Source organism: Pinus tabuliformis, chromosome J (assembly GCF_031772625.1).
Source record: "Pinus tabuliformis cultivar Carrire ecotype Pingquan chromosome J, CPIR1, whole genome shotgun sequence".
NCBI lineage: Eukaryota > Viridiplantae > Streptophyta > Pinopsida > Pinales > Pinaceae > Pinus > Pinus tabuliformis.
Genome location: NC_142295.1, coordinates 441,885,762 through 441,905,705, shown reverse-complemented (window position 1 = coordinate 441,905,705; position 19,944 = coordinate 441,885,762). Strand labels below are relative to the sequence as shown.

The 19,944-nt window shown below is 35.4% G+C and overlaps 1 protein-coding gene and 1 long non-coding RNA gene across 4 annotated transcripts in view; one reads left to right on the top strand and one right to left on the bottom strand.

Annotated features, from left to right (window-relative positions):
- Positions 1-17,749: 17,749 nt before the first annotated feature.
- The window catches only part of LOC149227712 (uncharacterized), a 340,223-nt gene continuing 338,028 nt past the window's right edge, over positions 17,750-19,944 (bottom strand). Inside the window, exons 19-25 of the mRNA XM_089377893.1 lie at positions 19,379-19,452; positions 19,174-19,267; positions 18,792-18,928; positions 18,512-18,592; positions 18,273-18,378; positions 18,035-18,097; positions 17,750-17,872 (exon numbers count right to left, since the gene is read on the bottom strand). Of these exons, the coding sequence (XP_089234019.1) occupies positions 17,849-17,872; positions 18,035-18,097; positions 18,273-18,378; positions 18,512-18,592; positions 18,792-18,928; positions 19,174-19,267; positions 19,379-19,452 (579 nt within the window). The 3' untranslated portion in view covers positions 17,750-17,848. The remainder of the gene's footprint in view (positions 17,873-18,034; positions 18,098-18,272; positions 18,379-18,511; positions 18,593-18,791; positions 18,929-19,173; positions 19,268-19,378; positions 19,453-19,944) is intronic.
- Positions 17,853-19,944, top strand: part of LOC149227713 (uncharacterized) — a 336,709-nt gene continuing 334,617 nt past the window's right edge. For all 3 annotated transcript variants that reach the window (XR_016247816.1, XR_016247814.1, XR_016247815.1), the window contains exons 1-2: positions 17,853-18,144; positions 18,241-18,288. This is a non-coding gene — a long non-coding RNA (uncharacterized LOC149227713). The remainder of the gene's footprint in view (positions 18,145-18,240; positions 18,289-19,944) is intronic.

The following is a 19,944-nucleotide window of genomic DNA, read 5'->3' as shown; positions in this document are numbered from 1 at the left end:
GTGCATTTAATACTTGATATATGGCTCGTTAGGCGCTGCCGTTATACATTACCTTTGTTCTTAGAAACAACATATCAAACATAGGCACTGGAGTGATTAAATTAATCTAAACTCAGATTGATTAAATAAATTTAAATTTAGATTGATATATGTTTTATACAAACCCAGTAAGCTCACCCCTATATAAGATCTATTTATGTTCCAGAATTTTAGTGATTTCTTAAGTGTAAGATCCCATATAACCAAGCCCTAGAGTATCTATATTCTTGCCGCTATATAAGATATCACTACGAGTAATTTTCCGGCATCGTTGTCTAATACAACGAGTAAATTATGGAGCATACGAGCATTAAATTCAGCGTAAACTGCGTTCGAGAATATCCAATAGCCGACGTTTTTGGAATTTGTTATTATAACATGAAGTGCGTCGAATTAAGGGGCAACAGATTTAAAAAAAAATGATTTTAAAGTTGAAATATGTGGACAAGGGAAACCTAGGTTAAGGGACACGCAAAGCGAAGAGGCGAAATACTGGATCAAAAGCCCTAATTTAAAGCAAAACATATAAACATGGAGCAGTCGTCCGACCAACGGACTAGGTCATTCATAACCCCATAATAAACATGTGATTATTTTGCCATTCAATTCATTAACTCAAAAAATTTCAGTGCCAGTGAACAAAAGAAGAAAAAAACGCATTTGTACAAACTATAAAAGCACAGAGTATAACATCATTGTACAGACTATAAAAGCACAAAGTATAAAATGTGCGAGAGTTGTCAATGGTTCTGATACCAAACGCAAGATACTCAATTTAGGAAATTTAATGGTACTGTTATTCAAAGAAGCCCTAATTTTTATTAACAAATTTTGTTTTTTTTAAATGGGAGGGTAGCCCCTTTAGAAGCATTATAGGCCTTCTTATTTGTACATATATGTGTCAGAAACCTTGACAACCGTCACATCGAAATGATCAAATTACAATCACATGGGGCAGAATAAGCTGTAGCCTTTTTACGCTGCTCGGGCAGGAATCGAACTCGGCCGGGGGGCGTGCAAACCGACCACCCGACCGTTACATCATGCACTCGAGAATTTGAAATTTAATTATTCATTTGATAGTATTTATTTGAAATTCTATGTGATGATGTTTCTAACAATTGCTCTGGTGTTCTATGGCTGAAAATTTGCTCTGAAATTTTGCTCTGTTGCGATCCTTACTCCCGTTAAGTTACCAAAACTACAAAAACCACTCTGCGAAACTGGACACACCTTCAGTATCGAGCTCCAAAGTACTTCGAATTTGAGTACCTTGGTCCCCGTGCCCAAAATTTCAAGAACAACTAAGCTCAGACTTTTTCTTATTAATGACATGGAATTTCCTCTTCTCTGTAATTTTCTTCCTCCGTCCAAATTTTTTCCCCTTTTCTATTTATTTTGTGCATGGATAAATACTTGTCTTCAGGCAGTGGCGGCTTTCTTCCATCACCATTATCCAGTTTGATTCATTAATCATCTTGTTACGTGTTGCCTCAAGGCATTATACACTAATATAAAGCGGAGGATGAATTTTAAATTTTATTTTATTAGAATTATAACATTTAACAAATGAGTCTTAATACATAACTTTAATTTTTAATTTTTTGAATAAATGAATAGCTATCAGTTAGATATATATAAAATGAATATTTAAAAATAAATATTTGTACATATTTATATTAAGTGGATTGAAAGTGTTAATTTTATTTAGTAATTTTATAATCATGAAATATTTAATGTGTATTTTAGAGGTGTCCAATTTTTTGGCTTCCCTTCTTAAATAATTTAGTTATTTTGAATAATTATTCAATAAGTATACTAGTGCAAGATATGCCATGTATGCATATGTAGCTATCATATGCATACATCATATACATGCTAATACCCTTTTGCTTAAGAACCAAAATGGGTCATTATAATGCGGATGGTTATGGTTACAATATTCAGGTATGAGCTGACATATTTGTGATGACTTTGCACACCTGGTTGTTATGCATGAACGATAAATGCTTATGAGTTTATGATGTGAACATGTTAGTTAGTTAGTGTTATGGATATCGTGATCTTATTTATGTTTGAGTTGACATGTTGTAAAGTTATATCTTGCTAAAGAAATTGATTGTGCAGACAAGATAGCCTTCCCTAAGGTACACTAAAGTATGAGTTTGCTTATGTAGTATACTTGGTGCTTCATTCTTGATTATGTCGTCTATTTAATGTTCAGTGTTTGGTGTCTATTATGTCATCTAGTTGATTTATTTAACATGGTATGTCTGCAAGTTGATTAATTGTTTGATGAGTTGCATAATACGAGTATCCGTTGCAAAAATATTGTTTTAAAATGGTTGTACTAATACATATGTGTTGAGACAGTTGATATGTACTTGAAGTGTAGTAAGTGATAGTTGTAGCATTATGTCTAATGACTATGAGTTGACTATGGATTATGACATGATTGTTAGTCTTGGTAAAAGTTGATTTCAAATTGATACATATGATTGTCTTGGTGTTGGGAACATGTGGTTGACATGTGTAAATAGTGTAGGAAATATGTTTGGTATTAGTATGACAAGGTAATAGTTGATATGTTTATATAACTAATAGTTGGGTGATGTGACAATACATAGTAAGCCTCAATTGCAACAAAGTGAAAAAATGGTAAGGGAAAGGAATTGGACAAGAATTCCTTTGGCTATGTTTGAAAACCCTAATTCCAAACGAATGAGTGCCTTGTATACAAGAAGTCTTCTTAACCTTGATTTTGTTTGACATTATGTGGATATGTGTTATAGTCATGAACATGTACTTGATAGGTATATTAGCTAGTCTTTAGTTACAGGTGGATTTGTCAAGGGAATTGGAGTCCCTTGAGAGATGGCATGGATGTGGTTAGTTACAAGCAATGTGCTTGGCACAACAAAGTAAGGTAACTAGTGTACTGTTATGTTTGATTATGCACTCACAATCATGTGTTTATGGAAATGTGATGCAGGGGATTACATGGCAAAGAAACAACCATGAAATTATGAAGAAGGCTTGAGTTGAGATTTCCTTGGGAACCATGGGGATTGCATCATGGTGCTTGTTGTTAGTCTTGTGCTTTTGGTCTTTTGTGATTGTTGCGCTTGAATGACGATTTTGATTGTGTTTGGTGCATAGCTATGCCACTTTGTTTGCGAAGTCGTGTTGTTATTAGTTTTCATGGTTTTCTTCTTGTTTGTTTCTTGTGCTTGCATTTTAAGTTTTGAGTCTTAGGAATTGTTTGAGAAAGAGGAAAGTTAATTGAACTTGGGTAGAGCTGTGTGGTACCCAAAAGATAGTGTAAGATTCAGATGAATCTTGGTGCATGAGTAAGTGTCGCGAAAGGTAAGGCTATGTCAGTCGATAGGATTGGTTGGGTCCATTGTGGTAAATGGATGGTGGTAGTACAGACATGAGAAGAGTAACCCGAAAAAGGTAAGGTAAATGGATCTTAGGTGTCAGATGGTTTGACCAAGTTGGGAACAACGTTTCTCAATGTTGTGCATGCTGTGCACAAATAAGGAAGTTCTCTTAACCTAAACCTTATGCTATCTGGTAATTATGTTATGATCATGATTATGCTAATGTTTATATATGTATACATGTATGTATGTATGTTATTGTCTGACATGATGATTATTGTTTTATGCTAATGAGTATATATGTATGTATCTATGTCACTGTCTGACAGGGTTGTCAGGGAATGTTCGTGTGGAGGAATGATTTCTTATGCAAGTGAATGGCATGAAGAGATTTCTGGTTCACGAGGAATCAAGTGGTAAGAGTATCTTGACACATCTACGAGGTCAGTATCATGTGGTAATGAGTTGATATTATGTGATTATATTATGTCTATGTTATGGATAGCTTAGACCAAGAGATGCATCAGCGAAATGAAATTCGTGTGGTCCGTGGCATGCTAGGATAAGCATGGATGGGAGAGAGAAACTAGAACCAAGGTTACTTGGTAGAGACATTGTGGTTTTGGATGTGTGGTACTATTGTTGTGCATATGTTGTATATGTTGTAAATGTTGCATATGTGATGTTGTGCGCATGCGTATATAGTGTGAGTACATGTTTATGCAAGGTTATGTACAAGATGGTATAGATAGAATATTGCATATGCAATGATGGGTATAGATGGTTCTATGTACAGGTTGTATATGCAGTGTTATGTACAAATGATGCTATGTACATGTTGGATATGCAGTGTTATGTACAAGTGTTGTTACGTGCATACATGTGGCGCTATGTACATATGGTGGTGTGTGCATGATTGTACAAGTGGTGTTGTGTGCATGTGGGCGTTGTGTGGATGTTGTACAAGTGGCATCGTGTGCAGGTGGTGCTATGTACATGTCCCACATGTGGCGCTGTGTACATATGGTGTCGCATACATGTCGTGCATGTGGTATTCTGTACATGTGATATTGTGTACACGTTGTACAATGGTGCTCTGTATACGTGGCATTGTGTACAGTTGTACAAGTGGTACTCTATACATGTGGTACATATGGTACTGGTGTACACGTGGTATTATGTGCATGTCGTACATGTTGTGTTGCGGGCATGCGGTACTATGTATGTGAATTGTGTAGTCGTGGTATCGTGACATGTGTATTCCTTGTGTTGTACTTTGTGTAGTACATTTATTTTGTTGTGTTGCACGACAGGTGTAGGTACATGTATTGTGTGGCATTGTACATCGGGTATAAATGTATGAGTTGTATTTCATATCGGGTGTATGTGTATGCATTTTGAGGTGTCGCACGTTGTGTGCATATCTATGTCTTGTGATGTATATTGTGTACATATATGTGTTATGTTGTGTTGTATACCGGACGTAGGAGTGTGTATTGTGTTGTGTACAACACTGGGTGTAAATGCATGTATAGCATGGTGTTGTATGTCGTGTGTGGTGGTATGGGTGTGATGCACACTATGTGTATGCGTACATGGTTGAGGAGAAGGCACTGGGTGTTTGTCTAGTGTGGCAACTGATTTGGAGTGCGTAAAGAATAAAGACAAAGTTAGAAGCTAAGGATTGATGAAAGGATAAGTATCAACATTTTATTTTAGTTTTATCATGCATGTGATTTATGATTATGGTATATGATGATTATATGCGATATACGATTCTCGTTTATGATGGTTACATATGATTTATGATGTTGATCTATGATGGTTGTGTTTTGAGCTAACCAGATGTGATATGTTTATGCATGATGTTTTGATCAAATAGTTAGTTTGACTTGTTGTGGCAGGAAGCGAACAAAATTGCAAGTGTACCTTATTGACGAGCTACCAATGAGGTATGATGTGAATTTATTTCAATTTATTTTAAATATAATGGAAGTTATGTGCTTGGTATAAGAATAATGAACATGCCCAGTTGGGTGGTTGAAATCGACTGCAAGAATTAGCAACAACAGTGGAAGAAATTGGAACATGCAACAGTATATTGGTAAAGCACTTCAGGAGCAGGGCCATTATGGGACACTGGTACTCAATAGTGTCCATTGATTGCCATGAGCATGCTATGACTAGTATGATGGTTTGAGGCAGGGATATGCCTTGGTTTTTGTATCTTCTGATGCGAGGAAGCCTTGCCGAGGGATGGACTGCCCAAGAAGGGGGTGCCAGCGGAACTTGGACGACGAGTGACTGCACGGAAGGGGTTGAATGGATTACCCGAGGGACTGTGTAGCAAAGAAGGGACGACCGAGGATGGATTTGTTTTGGTCATTAGCATTGCCATATGGAATAAGATGCACATTGGGAGTGTGCCCTGGAACAATGAGTCGATAACTGTTCACTGAGATGACAAGTGGTGCAGAATTGTAGTGTATGACAAGTGGCGTAGAATTGTAGCGTTGGACATTGGATGCAGATTTGACTTTGCAATGGATTCTGGACTTCTTGGGAAGGAGGTGAATCCTGTTATTACTTTGAGGGTGGAGGTGTGAGCCTCTAGATTCTGTTATTGCGGATGCAAGCATCATATCCTTTTATTTGTTGGTTTAACAAATGTGCATATGTGTGTATTATTGTAAATATTTTATCGAGCTAGATTTATAAAGCTCCATGGACATCATGGTTATTTTTTGGTTAAAGCAAATGTGTATTTGTATATGTGGTTATTGTAAATACCGTCATGAGCTATGTTATCAAGCTCTTGTAAATGGTATGTTTGTCATGTTTCAACACTGGTCATTGTAAATAATACAACAAGCTGTGTTATAAAGCTCTATGGGCAGTATGTTTTGTTTACAACAGTCTTATTAGTTATAGGTGTCATTGAACACCAAGGACAGTGTTCCCCCAAGGGGGAGGGTTCTGTAACAACCCTGGTGAAAATTCCATGTAAAAATATATAAATACCATGGATGATGGGACACGTATTCCAAGCTGAATAGTGGGGGAAACATCCTAGTGGGTGTTGATTCTGTTTATTATGGCTAAGGGAATTAGCGAAGGCAATGGCTAAGGTTTTGGAAAGGCATGAGGCACTAATTGGCATTTATTTATGAAAATAATGGAAATTAGGAGAAAAGGGAGGTGAAAGGTCACAAGTTGCATGTGAGGAGGAAAATGAAGAAAATAGAGGCCTCATTCATAAAAAGGCTTCTGAAGATCAGTTGGTAAGCTTTTGACAGGTTTTGGTGGAGCTCTCTTCTCTTCTCTCTCTCTCTCTCATACTCTTGGAGACTTTGAGTTTTCTTGGAGCACTCTTGGAGGGTGTGGCATACTTGGATTCTTGGAGCAAGAAGATAAAGGAAGAGTAGGGAAGCGTAAGAGGGCATCGACATCAACAACTATATCAGATTTGCTTGCAGGTACCAAGTTGCATGTATTCTCCTTCACTAGTTTTGGCATGCATGACATATGCATGTTGATTTTTGGTTGTGATCTGTCATTAGCATGGAGGATGGTCGAGATTGACAGTGGATTTCCTGGCCTTGCCATTTCCTAGATAGCCATGGTGATTGTGGGTTTACTTTCATTGTTTGTTTTGGTTGGTTCTCATGTTTCCTTAGCTTGGGTTGAATTACTAGTCTTTGAAGCCCTAGTTGGACAAACACTCTGGAAGCCTTGTAACAGATTGGGTTGAGTTACTAGTCCTATAAGCCTTGGTTGGACAAACGCTCTGGAACCCCTTGGTGGGTTGAGTTACTAGTCCTAGAAGTCTTGGTTGGACAAACGCTCTGGAAGCCCTGTATAAGCTGTGGGTTGAGTTACTAGTTCGGGAAACCTTGGTTGGAAAAACGCTCTGGAAGCCCTGGAAAGCTTGGATGAAGACCAATCTGATGATGGTTTTGGTGATGTTCGACTGGGTGGTGGAGTCAATGTTTAATGGGTTGAGGTTGATGGCCTCTGGAAGCCCTGGATGAGTTTTTATTGATGTGTTCTAAGAGATCCCACATTCATGCTTGGAATTTGGCATGAGGGTGAATGGTTGAAGAGAGATTTGGCTCAGCCATTCTACGATCGGGTGGAAAGTGGAAGTCCCATCCCAAGTTTGGATTTTGCATCATTAATGAAAGATTGTTTCTCCTTGTATATCTATGAGCATGATGATAGATTATATGTGGTTTATATGGTTGTGATTTCATTGATATTTCTGTCCCTATTATGTTGGTTATGTATGTATTTTATGACAACAACTATGTATGGCTCTCATCATGTTCTTACTTGTTATTGAATGATCAATGTATCTATGACCTAATGAATGAAATGGCATCTAATGTGATAAGGAGACAATGTTCATAACGAGTATCAAATAATTATGAGACCCTTACGCTCAGATATGTTATACACACTTGTAGGTTGCATATTTACTAAGTGTTTGACAAAATGTTTGTCCTAGTTAAGCTTGGTTAGGTCAAGCCCTTGATCAAGTTTTGTGTTAGAGGCTTTGCCTTGGTGTCATTTACTGCCTTGGAAAGTCTCAACAAGTTCTAGGCATTGGTTTGGAGACTAGCCCTGAAAAAGTGGCTTCAGTCCCTGGCATAGAATTGGCTAAAAAAGACTACAGTCTCTCCCTTGCAGGGATTGTGGGAGCGACTATAGGGTTCCAATCACATGCATGCTTTGTCATGGGAGCGACTTTGGGTTTAGTTCATTGACATGCTAGGTTAACTTAGGGGTTGGGCACTTGGAGTGGTGGATTAGCTCCTAGGGGTCCTGAAGCACTTGAGGGAGGTTTGTAAGGTCTTGATTTGTCAACTCCATCTCCTTAAGGTTACCTGGGAGGTTAAGTCTTATCTTACTGGCCTCTCGTTGCATGTTTATCCCGGCTGGCCAATTGCTTTGGTCGATATGGGAGGAGGGTGTTACAGGATAGGTATGTCAGGGACTCCTTGATCACAAGTTATAATCGTTGCTCTCCATCAAATGTGGTCCATGATTCTTTGGTCTCCTCTAGATCTTCATTTGGATTTTGTTCATGAACTTTTTGCTCTTTTATTGTTTCTTAGAGTGTAGGTATGCTCCTGACTATGATCAGAATTTGCTCCTGCTAAGATGCATAGACGTTTTCGACTACTACTAGGATTTGAGAGATTTCTTGGTGTAGCATTCTTCTTTACTCAACGAATTCTTGAATATGCTTGAACTATTCTTGCTAGTTGATAATCCTTATCTAGCACATGGATTAGTGTATGGGGGTTCTTACAACACACAAATTAATTAAAGAATTCTATCCTATTCTACATTGAAAATGAATGAAATTATTTGCACGCTACAAACCCCAAAGTAAAATCTCATAAATCTAAAGATAAATCATGTACACAAATGCCCTCATGCTACTAAGACCCTATTTTCACCAAGTTATATGTTCATCATGCTTTAGCCTCTTCTTTCCATGAATAAAGACACTCTTGCATAAAGGGACATAAAATAACCAAACTTCCAACACTCTAATAGATATCTAAATTAGAAACTAACTCCTTTGTATAATTCCTTGACAATAATACCAAAAATGTCGGTCAATTATTTTGAGATAGAATTATGTTACATTTAATTCATCAATCTAATTTCATAAACTTATGAAGTGTAATGCACAATATATGCAGGACCTAGTTTCTAACTTGTCTATTTAAAATCACTTTGCAAACTATCTATTATTAACTATTGAAGTAAATATTTAACCATGAAAAGTAATTGCAATTCAAAGAAATCAACACAGTAGTGGTTCTAATCACTTTTGAACCCTCACCATGTAAATGTTTTGTCATAAAACGATCATAAGATCATTTAATTCAATAAATAATTCATCTAATTGTTCTACAACTAAAGTAGACAATTCTTTATTTAATCAAACAACTCATATGAATATTCTTTACTATGTCATCACACCACAAACACACTATAAATAACGAGAACTTACAACATTAAAACTGAAATGAATTTAATCAATTGTAATTAAAGGAAAATTAATGAAAGAGGAGTAATGCATTCCTTACAAAAGGGGTTGTCCTTGATCGATAAAGCGTCGCTAAAGAGTCTATAGAACTGAAGTTAACCCATCACACATACATTGGAAAAGGGAAAGCTATTGTTTAATATTAATCAAAGGAGGAAATCTTCTACATTTGATTCATAAACATATGCTTAACACTTAGCCTCTCTTTATCCTCTGCCTTCCTTTATCTCCAACTTCCCCAAATGGATGATATCCTCTCATATTTAATATAACTCATCCTTCATGAAAGGAAAGAGGTTACCACAAGATAGAACCAATCCCTAAATAAGTGGATCTACAACAAACTTATCTTAGATGTAGGATAATGGAGATCATGTGAAGATCTTATGAAGATTATGTGGAGATCAATTATAAATCATAAAAAGGTCAAATGGCATCAAACCTCCTAAACTTGACATGCCCAAAGTCGTACACAAGGCTTGTTGGTCAAATAGGAAGTGTAGATTTCAGGGAACAATTTTAACATATCAATTTTGAAACCTCATCCAAACATCCCTTACTTTGTGCTTTTTGAGGATTCCTCTTCCATATCGTCTAAAAAACCATATTCTGCACAAAACCCATGTTTTAGATTTTCTTGATTCATCTTCATTGATTTTTAAATGACATGGAAAACCTACCTCTCCAATTGTCTGCTACAAGTTTATGTAGCTAGTCTACTACAAGTTTCCATAGCTACAATAGTTTCTGGAGCTACAAAAAATATGGAAAATACCAAACTTTTTAGAAGCAAGCTAGGAAAATACAAAAACTATTCTAAGAAACCATCAAATCATGGAAATCAACCGTATTAATGCTTATAAGTCTTATGAAGTTTGTATGAGATGAGAATGGAGAAATATCTGGTAATGAAGGATGATGAATGAGGAATAAAGAGAAATTTATTAGGCCGATAGGCCTTCCTTTGAAACAGACTTTCGTCATCCTTTTCATTCTCAGGTTGACACCTGGCGTCCATATTCGGCGGGCATCTGTCGTGATTTCTGTTGCAACCCTCGCAGCACGCTTCAATGCGTCTTCGTTTGCTTTCAATCCTTTGCTCTGTGGCATGCCTCTCAACACCACTTGCCAACATCGTCATTATGAGCATCACCATCATCGGCATGGAAAGCGGGCTATACTGTTAATCGCCATAACTGTGGCATGCGGGGCACTGTTTCTTGTCAGCGCCACAGCCTGCCTGGTGATTTGTCTTGTGAAAATGGAGCGCAAGAGACGGCGACTGAGAGAAACCAGTGGTGAACAAGAGAATAAACTGATCATGTTCTACAACCCAATTTCTTACGCCAATGCTCTGGAAGCCACAGGGCATTTTGATGAAGAACATGTACTGAGCAGAACCAGGTATGGAATCATGTTCAAGGCATGTTTGCAGGATGGAACAGTGCTATCAATCAGGAGATTAGCAGACGGACCAATCGAGGAGAGTGTCTTCAGACGAGAAGCAGAGGCTTTGGGAAAAGTGAAGCACAGGAATCTAACAGTCCTGAGAGGATATCCTGCTCACTTGTATTTCCACTAGAATTGACTAATTAATGACATTGACATCCTCATCTTCTTCTCCTCTTCTTCGGCTGTTCTCAGTACTGTGACAACTTCATTATTTCTTTCTTTCAGAATAATCAGTACTTCTTCATCTCGGCTCGCAGTTGTTCTATAAAGAGCCATGGCAGCGACAGCTACAGTGCAAGTTTCGTTTGTTTCAGATCGTTTAATTTCGTTCAAGAAGGCAACAACAGGGGAGTTATTTGGCCTGAAAATGGTAAAATTTTCAAGTGACATGGGAGGGCTGGGGAGAGCCAGCCACAGGAAGATTATCGCGTCAGCATCTTCCCGCGGTACGAAAACCTGAAACCCTTCCTAAATGGCTTTTTTTCCCATCCTGTTTGCTTTTGTTTACTTACTCTTACAGTGCTACGTCTCTCTGGTTTTTTGTTTTTCAGGGGATTCATGATACATTTTCTGTTATATATATATATATATAGTTAGTGGGTATATCAGAAAAGCTATATATATATATATATATATATATAGGGTATAATAGGGTTTTCACACTGCAGTTCCTTTCCCAAAGGGTGTCATAGGGCGTTCACTATTCCTTTTCGATATTTTAATTAATTTTTTTTAGTATTGATTAATATAAGACATGTTTTTAGGTAACTGTCACAAAACTGCTTCAAGTGTTCACTGGATATGGATGATAATGGGCATTCCTAGCCCATGTTTCATTAGGTAACTGTCACAAAACTGCTTCAAGTGTTCACTGGATATGGATGATAATGGGCATTCCTAGCCCATGTTTCATGGCTGTTTTTTTTTTTGTTTGTTTTTTTTTTGTTTTGTTTTGTTTTTTTGTTTTGTTTTGTTTTGTTTTTGTTTTTGTTTTTGTTTTTGTTTTTGTTTTTGTTTTTGTTTTTTGTTTTTTGTTTTTTGTTTTTTTGTTTTTTTTTGTTTTGTTTTGTTTTGTTTTGTTTTGTTTTGTTTTGTTTTGTTTTTTTTGTTTTTTTTTTTTTTTTTTTTTTTTTTTTTTCGGTCATTGTATTTGTGTTGTTGCAATAGTTATAGGAAAATACCCTCGGGGACATTGGTTGGATACTGATAATAATCTGACATAAATATCTAACTTTGTTATATCATTTGGATTCCAACCATAGTGGGTGATTGGAGTTTTCTGTTACTTGTCAGAAGGATTGTCTGAACTTAACAGGGAACAAACTTGAAAAAATTATATTTTGCAGGAAAATCGGCCCCTTCTTGGCCACTGATGGTGACGGGTTCCCCCATCTCCTCCCTTCTTGCCTACTTGTATTTTCATCTATCATGGTGATATTGAGCTAGGATCTCGCTGTTATATCTCTTCTTTCGTTCTTCAGACATTACTTGATCATGTTCCTTTCATGTATCTGTTAGTTTATCTTAGTTTATGCTTTCTTAGGTACTCTTCCAGGTGCTTATTGCTTATTGTACTTTTTCCTCCAGTTCCATATACCCATATTTTTGGTTATTCATTTGGATATTAATATAGGTACCTTATCTTATCTATGAACACATTTTCACATTTGACATTGTTGGGTTTTAGATGGTTCTTTCGTACTGTCACCATCTTGAGTTTGTTGATGGTAAACAGATTTCTGATCCTCTGTGTACGTGCCTGTGGTCTTAGGATCTGTGTACACCTGTGCATGAAAATGCTCTGTATTTAGTATTTACACATGGCTATTCAAATTTCAGGCTGACTGTTAGTTGTTGTGGAAATGTTTCAAAGTTTTGGTGTTAAGTTATGCTTTCGGAATATTTCTTCTTTCTTTTATTTAACATCAAGGTATGTGTGTGTGCTTCCTGTGATACACATAGATGTAATTAATTGCTAACATGTCCGCCTTTCGTAAATGTGTGAAATTTTGTGTCTAAATTAGAAATAACATTCAATTGTCATTCCTGTTATCTCGAGAGACATGCTACTAAATGTTTTCAAACCACAAAAATAGAAACATTGTTTTCCAAATACACTAAGCCTATCTTCTTTCTGGAAAAAACATTTGATTGAGGGAATTATGTCTATTTTGTTATTTTTATTAAATTGCTATTCATAAACAACAGACATGCATGATATTTGTTATTCCTATCAAATATGATATAAGCTTGGCTTGCGAACCTCAAGTGCATCGTGGTGGCGTTGTAGGTGGAATTGTTCCAAAGATTTCAAAGGATATCATCCAGCAGATGGTTGTCGCTGGTTGAGTACAAAGCCTGTTTTGAATGTTGAGCTTAACCAGGTTTGGAAGATATCCTCTAAATGTCCGGCTTAACCAAGTTTGGAAGATATTCTCTAAATGTCCGGCTCAACCAAGTTTGGGAGATAACCTTTAAGCAGATGAGCTTGCTGTTTCGGTTTCTAACAATTTAGAAGGCATATAAAGCAGCATAAGAGGCTTTTTTTCTTGGTCTTTGTTATTGATTGGCCTTCCTTTTTCCCAATGACCTCAATATTTGGGAGTATCCTAACCCAAGTGTCGTTTTTGTCATAAAGAAGAAATTGCTAAACCTTTGTTTTTGTCTTACCCTTTTGCTCAGCTTGGGAGTGGACTTCAATCCTGTGTGGGCAATTACTCCCTACCACTATTACCAGGAAGTCTGCCTTTCTTGGTGATAAACTCCTTTGGGCCATATATATATTCGACGCAGATTTTGAAGCCCATCTCTCAGATTTTGGCCTGGATAGACTCGCAGCCATTCCAGCATATCCCTCTTCATCTGCACCCACCCCTGCTGGCTCTCTGGGGTAAGTTTCTCCTGAAATAAATTTAACAGGGCAGTTGACAAAAGAATCTGATGTCTACAGCTTCAGAATTGTATTGTTGGAACTTCTTATTGGTAGGAGGCCGATCATGTTCACCCAGGACGAAGATATAGTGAAATGGGTGAAGAGACAGCTTCAAACAGGGCAGATTTCAGAGCTGTTTGATCCAAGCCTTCTGGAACTGGATCCAGAATCTTCAGAGTGGGAGGAGTTTCTGTTGACAGTGAAAGTGGCTCTTCTGTGCACAGCCCCTGATCCTCTGGACATGCCATCCATGACAGAGGTGGTGTTCATGCTTGAAGGTCATCCAGGCCATCCATGACAGAGGTGGTGTTCATGCTGGAAGGTCATCCATGCTGAGGCGGTTTCTTGGTTTACAATAAATTAGATCCTCTCAATCCATGTTTCTTGGCTTTTTAAATTAATTCCTCTGAATTAGACCCTCTTCATCGACGCTGAGAGGTGGCTTCTTGTTTTTTTAAATTAGATCCTTTTCATCCATGTTGAGGCGACAACATAGATCCCTCGTTGCACAGAAAGCCAGAGAAACCGGGCCTGCCAATGTCACTATTGAATATGGCTAGCATTGAAGCGTTTTTCTGGAGGAGAAATTCCTGTAAAGTGGAGATGTTAAAGATGGAGTAAACGACGTAATTACACCTTCGTATACAGTGAGTGCATAGGGCAAGGAAAAAGGGATTGTCAATGTGGATTCATCCCTCGGAGGTAAACATTTTGTTGACTGACACTGTGTTTTTGTATTTTATTGCTACGAAGATATTCAAAATGCCTAGCAGAATCTTTTACACAGTTTGGTCCACAACTCAGGGAAACAGGGAAACAAGGTAGCGTAGATCCATGTTTGTATAAAAAAATGTTGTTGTGAATTTTTTAATTTCCAAGGGTAAGTAAGTGAAAAAAAATGTGTTCTTATTATGTTAAAATTTCCACCGCTTAATCATAAACAATAATTTTCAATTTTGGTGGTTTCGGATTTATTTAAATCAATTAGAATTTTTTACTTATTTTTTTGTAACATATAAATATAATTTGTTTTTTGGGTTATACATATATATTCCCAAGTAATTTTGATTAGTTTGGATTTAATTTGGGAAATTTATTGATTTGATTTATTATGAATGATTGATTGGATTTTATTATATAAATAATTGAGAGAAACGAAGAATAATAATTTGTATAATTTTGATTAAGGATTTATTTTATTTTGGGCAATTTATTGACTACTTTTAGTTTGAATGATTGAATTATTATAATATTTATTATTTTGAACCAAAATATAATTCTTTCAATTTAACATTTCTATCGGCCTCTCTTTGCACCTTTTGGGGCAATTGCTAGTAAAATATTAGGTACACTGACCTTCCAAATCATGTCAAAATAGAGTCCATCAAAACTAACGATGGTCGGGTTAAGACATCAGTGTATTTAAATATTTATTTCCTATAATTATTTATTTTATTTCAGAATATAGAATGAGTTGGGGGTGGTTTTAATTGGAAAACATGTTGTATTTTATATGTATTCCATATTATTATACATTTTATATTGTTAATTCTAGGAACAAAAAGATATATAAAACATGTCAATGGGTATTAGTACGATATTTTTATTAAAAATAAAGTTGTTAAAAACAATAATAAAAAATTATTAATACACTCATCTTTAATTATTCATGCAAACATTAATACAGAGTTTAAAATACTTAGAAAAACCTTAACACTAAGTTGATTGTAAATTAAATAATTTTTGTTTAACAAAACACAAACTTTAAACTAAAATGATTAATCTCCTCATTTTTAATTATAATTTATACAAACATTAATACACAAATTAAAATATACATAAAAACTAGAAAACTTCACTAAATATGTAGTTAAACTTCAAAATAAATAACGTTTATTTCATAAAAAATCACAAACTAAACACAAACTTAAATTGAGATGAAAGAATAATTCTACTTATAAATAAATTAAATTTGAACAAAGAAAATTTTAATCACTATATTAATATAACTTTTAAATCAATTACTTACTATAATAATAATAACATATATATATATATATATATATATATATATATATATATATATATATATTAACAAATAACTTGAGAACACATGGCTTCACCATGAATTATTTATTTATTTTATATTATTTAATTTTAATGAATCTTTAATATTGTTAACATTCATCATGCTACTTACGCTAATTAAACTTGGGAGGGTAGGATCCCATTCTTTTCTTGCAACAGCACGAATAATCCAATCTACAAATCCTTATTTTCAATTTGTTTGTTATAAAAAAATATTTTATTTTAATGAGTTTATAATTATTTGGTTTGTATTTTATTTAGTGTTGGAAATAATATAATATTAATTTAAAATAATTGATGATCAATAAAGATTATCTAAACAAGGCTTAGGTTCAATTTTGATTGTTGTTGTAGTCTATAGGTTAATGCCAACAACCTAAATGCCAATGTTAAAGAGGAAACTTATAACTTTGCCACCATACCCTCCAAGTTAGTGTGGAGAACCCCATTATACTTATAACTTTGCCACCATACCCTCTAAGTTAGTGTTGACAACCCCCCATTATAACCTCTAGGTTAGTGTCAACAACTCGCAAGTCAATGTTGATGAGGAAACCCATCACTTAGATTGACACTATAGCCTCTAGTCCCACTTGGGGGTGTCTATCCTTTTAGGGTTATCACAACAAGCAACATGTTAGGGGAATAGAACCTAGGTGAAGAGTATCACAAACAATTTAGTTAATCATTTTAGCTAAACCCACGGGAGGCATAGTTACTACTTAAAAGTTTTATATGGAAAGGGCTAGTCAAGTTTAGTATATCCACAAATTTTAGAAATGAATTCAAATTTTTAAATAATTTTTTTTTTTTTTTTTTTTTTTTTTCGAAGGTGGTAAAACCTATCAACTCAGGTGTCAAACCAACAGTGAGGACAGCCATCTCTGGCTGCTATCCGCGAATGTTGGGATGACTCATCACTGTTAAATAGGAAAACCACGCCACCTGACATAACCCTGCTGGTGGTCCGTAATCGGGAGCAGGCTCTCACTCCTGCCAGATGCCTCTGGGTCTTGGGCCGTTAACCTGTTTCCTTACGTCCGAGGAAGACGAGCTCTTAGCCAAGCAGAAGCAGTTTTAAATTACAATTGAGACAATATTTGGAATTATATATGGATTAATGTTAAATGTTATTACAAATTACATGACTTTAGTGAAGTAGCCTTAATGACAATTAAAATAACATTTATTTTTAAATTGCTTTTAATTAATTAAAAATTCATCTTGGAACATATAACAACCAAACATGTTAATGACCTAAAATCTATAAGTATTACTTCCAAATAAATTAAATAACTTGTTTTTCCTTTAATAACAATAATAAATTAACCCACTTTTGTCAATAATAATTTATAACAAATTTGCGTTAAAAATTATTAACTGAATTACAAATTAATAAATAAATTATAATAAATTTTATAATTACAAATTAATAAATAAATTATAATAAATTTTATAATTACAAATTAATAAATAAATTATAATAAATACACATTAATAAATAAATTTAATCGCTTTTAAACGTTTAAAAGATAAATTAAAATATACAATTTTAATTCTATTAAAATGATAAAAAAACATCATTATTCAACTTAATTTAGTGTTTTATTTACACCCTAAAACCAAAAGCCTCATTGAAAAGATACCATTTCCCTTGGGGATTGCTCACTTTAAGGTGATGGTTCCTATGCACATGCCTTATTATCCCATAATAAATAATTGATACTTGAATGCTATGGTTTAAACTTAACCTTACGAAAATTATGTCCAAAATGCAATTACAAAAATTGTGTCCCGGCAATTCACAAACTCATAGTACCAATACCCAAGGAAAGATGAAATATGCGCCAGTTTCCACATATAATTCTGTAATTTTCCGCCGGGTCGAGATTAAATATTACCAATTGTCATTAACTGTCCATATCAAATGTTACCAATTGTCATTAAACTGGCGTGATTTTACTCAATGACCCCCGTCAAATCAGAACAACTGACAAAGGAAATAATTAATGAAATTGATACTGTTATGATCTTGAAATGAAATAATGTCAAATCAATTCAAAAAAATTTGTGTACTGATGCAATAGGGGAGTATGGATCCTTGAAAGCTGCAACGTTGCCAGGTCGAGAAAAGACCATCTGCTACCAACACCACCAAGTTTTTGCACAAATTTTAGAATTTACAGGTACTCAAATTACAGTTGCAACAGTACAAATTTATTTATGTTAGTTTGGTTTGGGAAGCTTTACATTATGGCAATGTTGCAATTATGCTTATGCAGACGACAATCATGGTTTTGCGAGAAAGGCATACCTGATAATCCGCTAAGGTAAGAGTTTTAAATCCTGCTGCACAGTATAAAAAATAGTAATCCCATGTTCGTATAAATTTCTCGTTGAAGCCTAGTTTTAATATATCTCTGCACACATGACGAAGAAAATAGTACATGTAACTGAGTTTGAAATAAACTCGCGAACCCGTAAATCAATTGCACGTTCATCTATTTGCATTCTCTTATTTATGTTTTGCTTAGTAGGTGACAAGAATTCTGCCTTCGTTTTGAATGGAAGTTCTTCCTCCACTCTAGCAGGGTCCGATAGTAATGCATGCCGACATTCTCCACATGCTCCACACTGAATCATTAAAACAGTAAATTGTAGATCAGTAATGAACTTTGTCTGCAAGAAGCTTACTTGTGAATTCGTGACTTGGCTGGAGCTGAATTGAAAGGAGAATATAGGGTTTATGTCAATGCAGCACAAAATCTCTGTTACCATTGATGGGAATATATTATATATGTAGAAATAGGAAATAAGTAGGGGAACTTCCTACCAGAGTCTAGATGCAGCTGCCATGGCTGAGGTAGTTCTGCTCAATGAAGGCAGGCAACCCCCGGGGAATATATATTCTTTGATGAAGTCAGAGCTTCTTCTGTACTCATCATATCTTTCATCGGCTATTGAGATAAACTGTTTGCCAATTGCCAGAAGATTAACTGAGATTAAGATTCGAGAACAATTAAAGCTGAATAGAGCAAATGAAGAAACAAACAGACAGGAGGACAGATTTCCGTATTACATCATGACAAGAGCAATGCTTATCGACATGTTGGATAAAGGAAGAAAAGGGCTAGTTGCAGTGATAATGTAGTGTGCCTCTAGTTGGAAATCGAGCGTAATATACAAAATACTGAAGGAAGTGGTGGAGAACATACCTGCAAAACAAGAAGACCATTGTCTGCTAGAAGATATTCACATTTGCTGAAAAAGTCCTCTAAATATTCATGGCCTACACTTTCTAGCATCTCACTGCGTTCATGATGTCAAGTACACAAACTCAACAAGGTGTTAGCCATAAACAAATTTTGGAAGTAACTGTTAAAAATATTCAGCTCAACAGTTATCTCTTTGAAGCTTTACCAGGAGATGATTCTGTCATATTTGTGAAAACCGGGTAGTTCTCTATAATCCCACAGAAGCACTGTTATTCGATCCTGGGATAACAGGTGCGCTACAAATTAGCAAGCTTTGTCTTTCTATGATTAAACAACAATCTAAAACTGAACAATGGCAAACCCAAACACAAGGGAGCACAATTTATGTGAGGGATATTGCCATTTTGAAAGAGTAAAAGGCAATTCAAAACGTTTTTGCTGAAACACATTATAAGCTCATTCTTGAAAATGTGAGATGAATACAAAACATCTCTTTCTTAGTTTGGGCTTGTTTGCCAAGATAAATAATACATCTTTTCTTTTGGTTTTTGTAAGCTGTCGTATTATTTTTGGCTAACATATTCAAATACGAATTCCTTTTCATGATAATATATCTAAGTTATCTGAAACAGGTAAACAGGTAACATTTTTGGAAATGCCACTTTTAAATTTTAGGAAACGGTGAAAGTTGAAACAATAGTATAACATTTTTGAAAATGACACTTTTAAATTTTAGGAAACTGGGAAACAATAGTATGACATTTTTGTAAA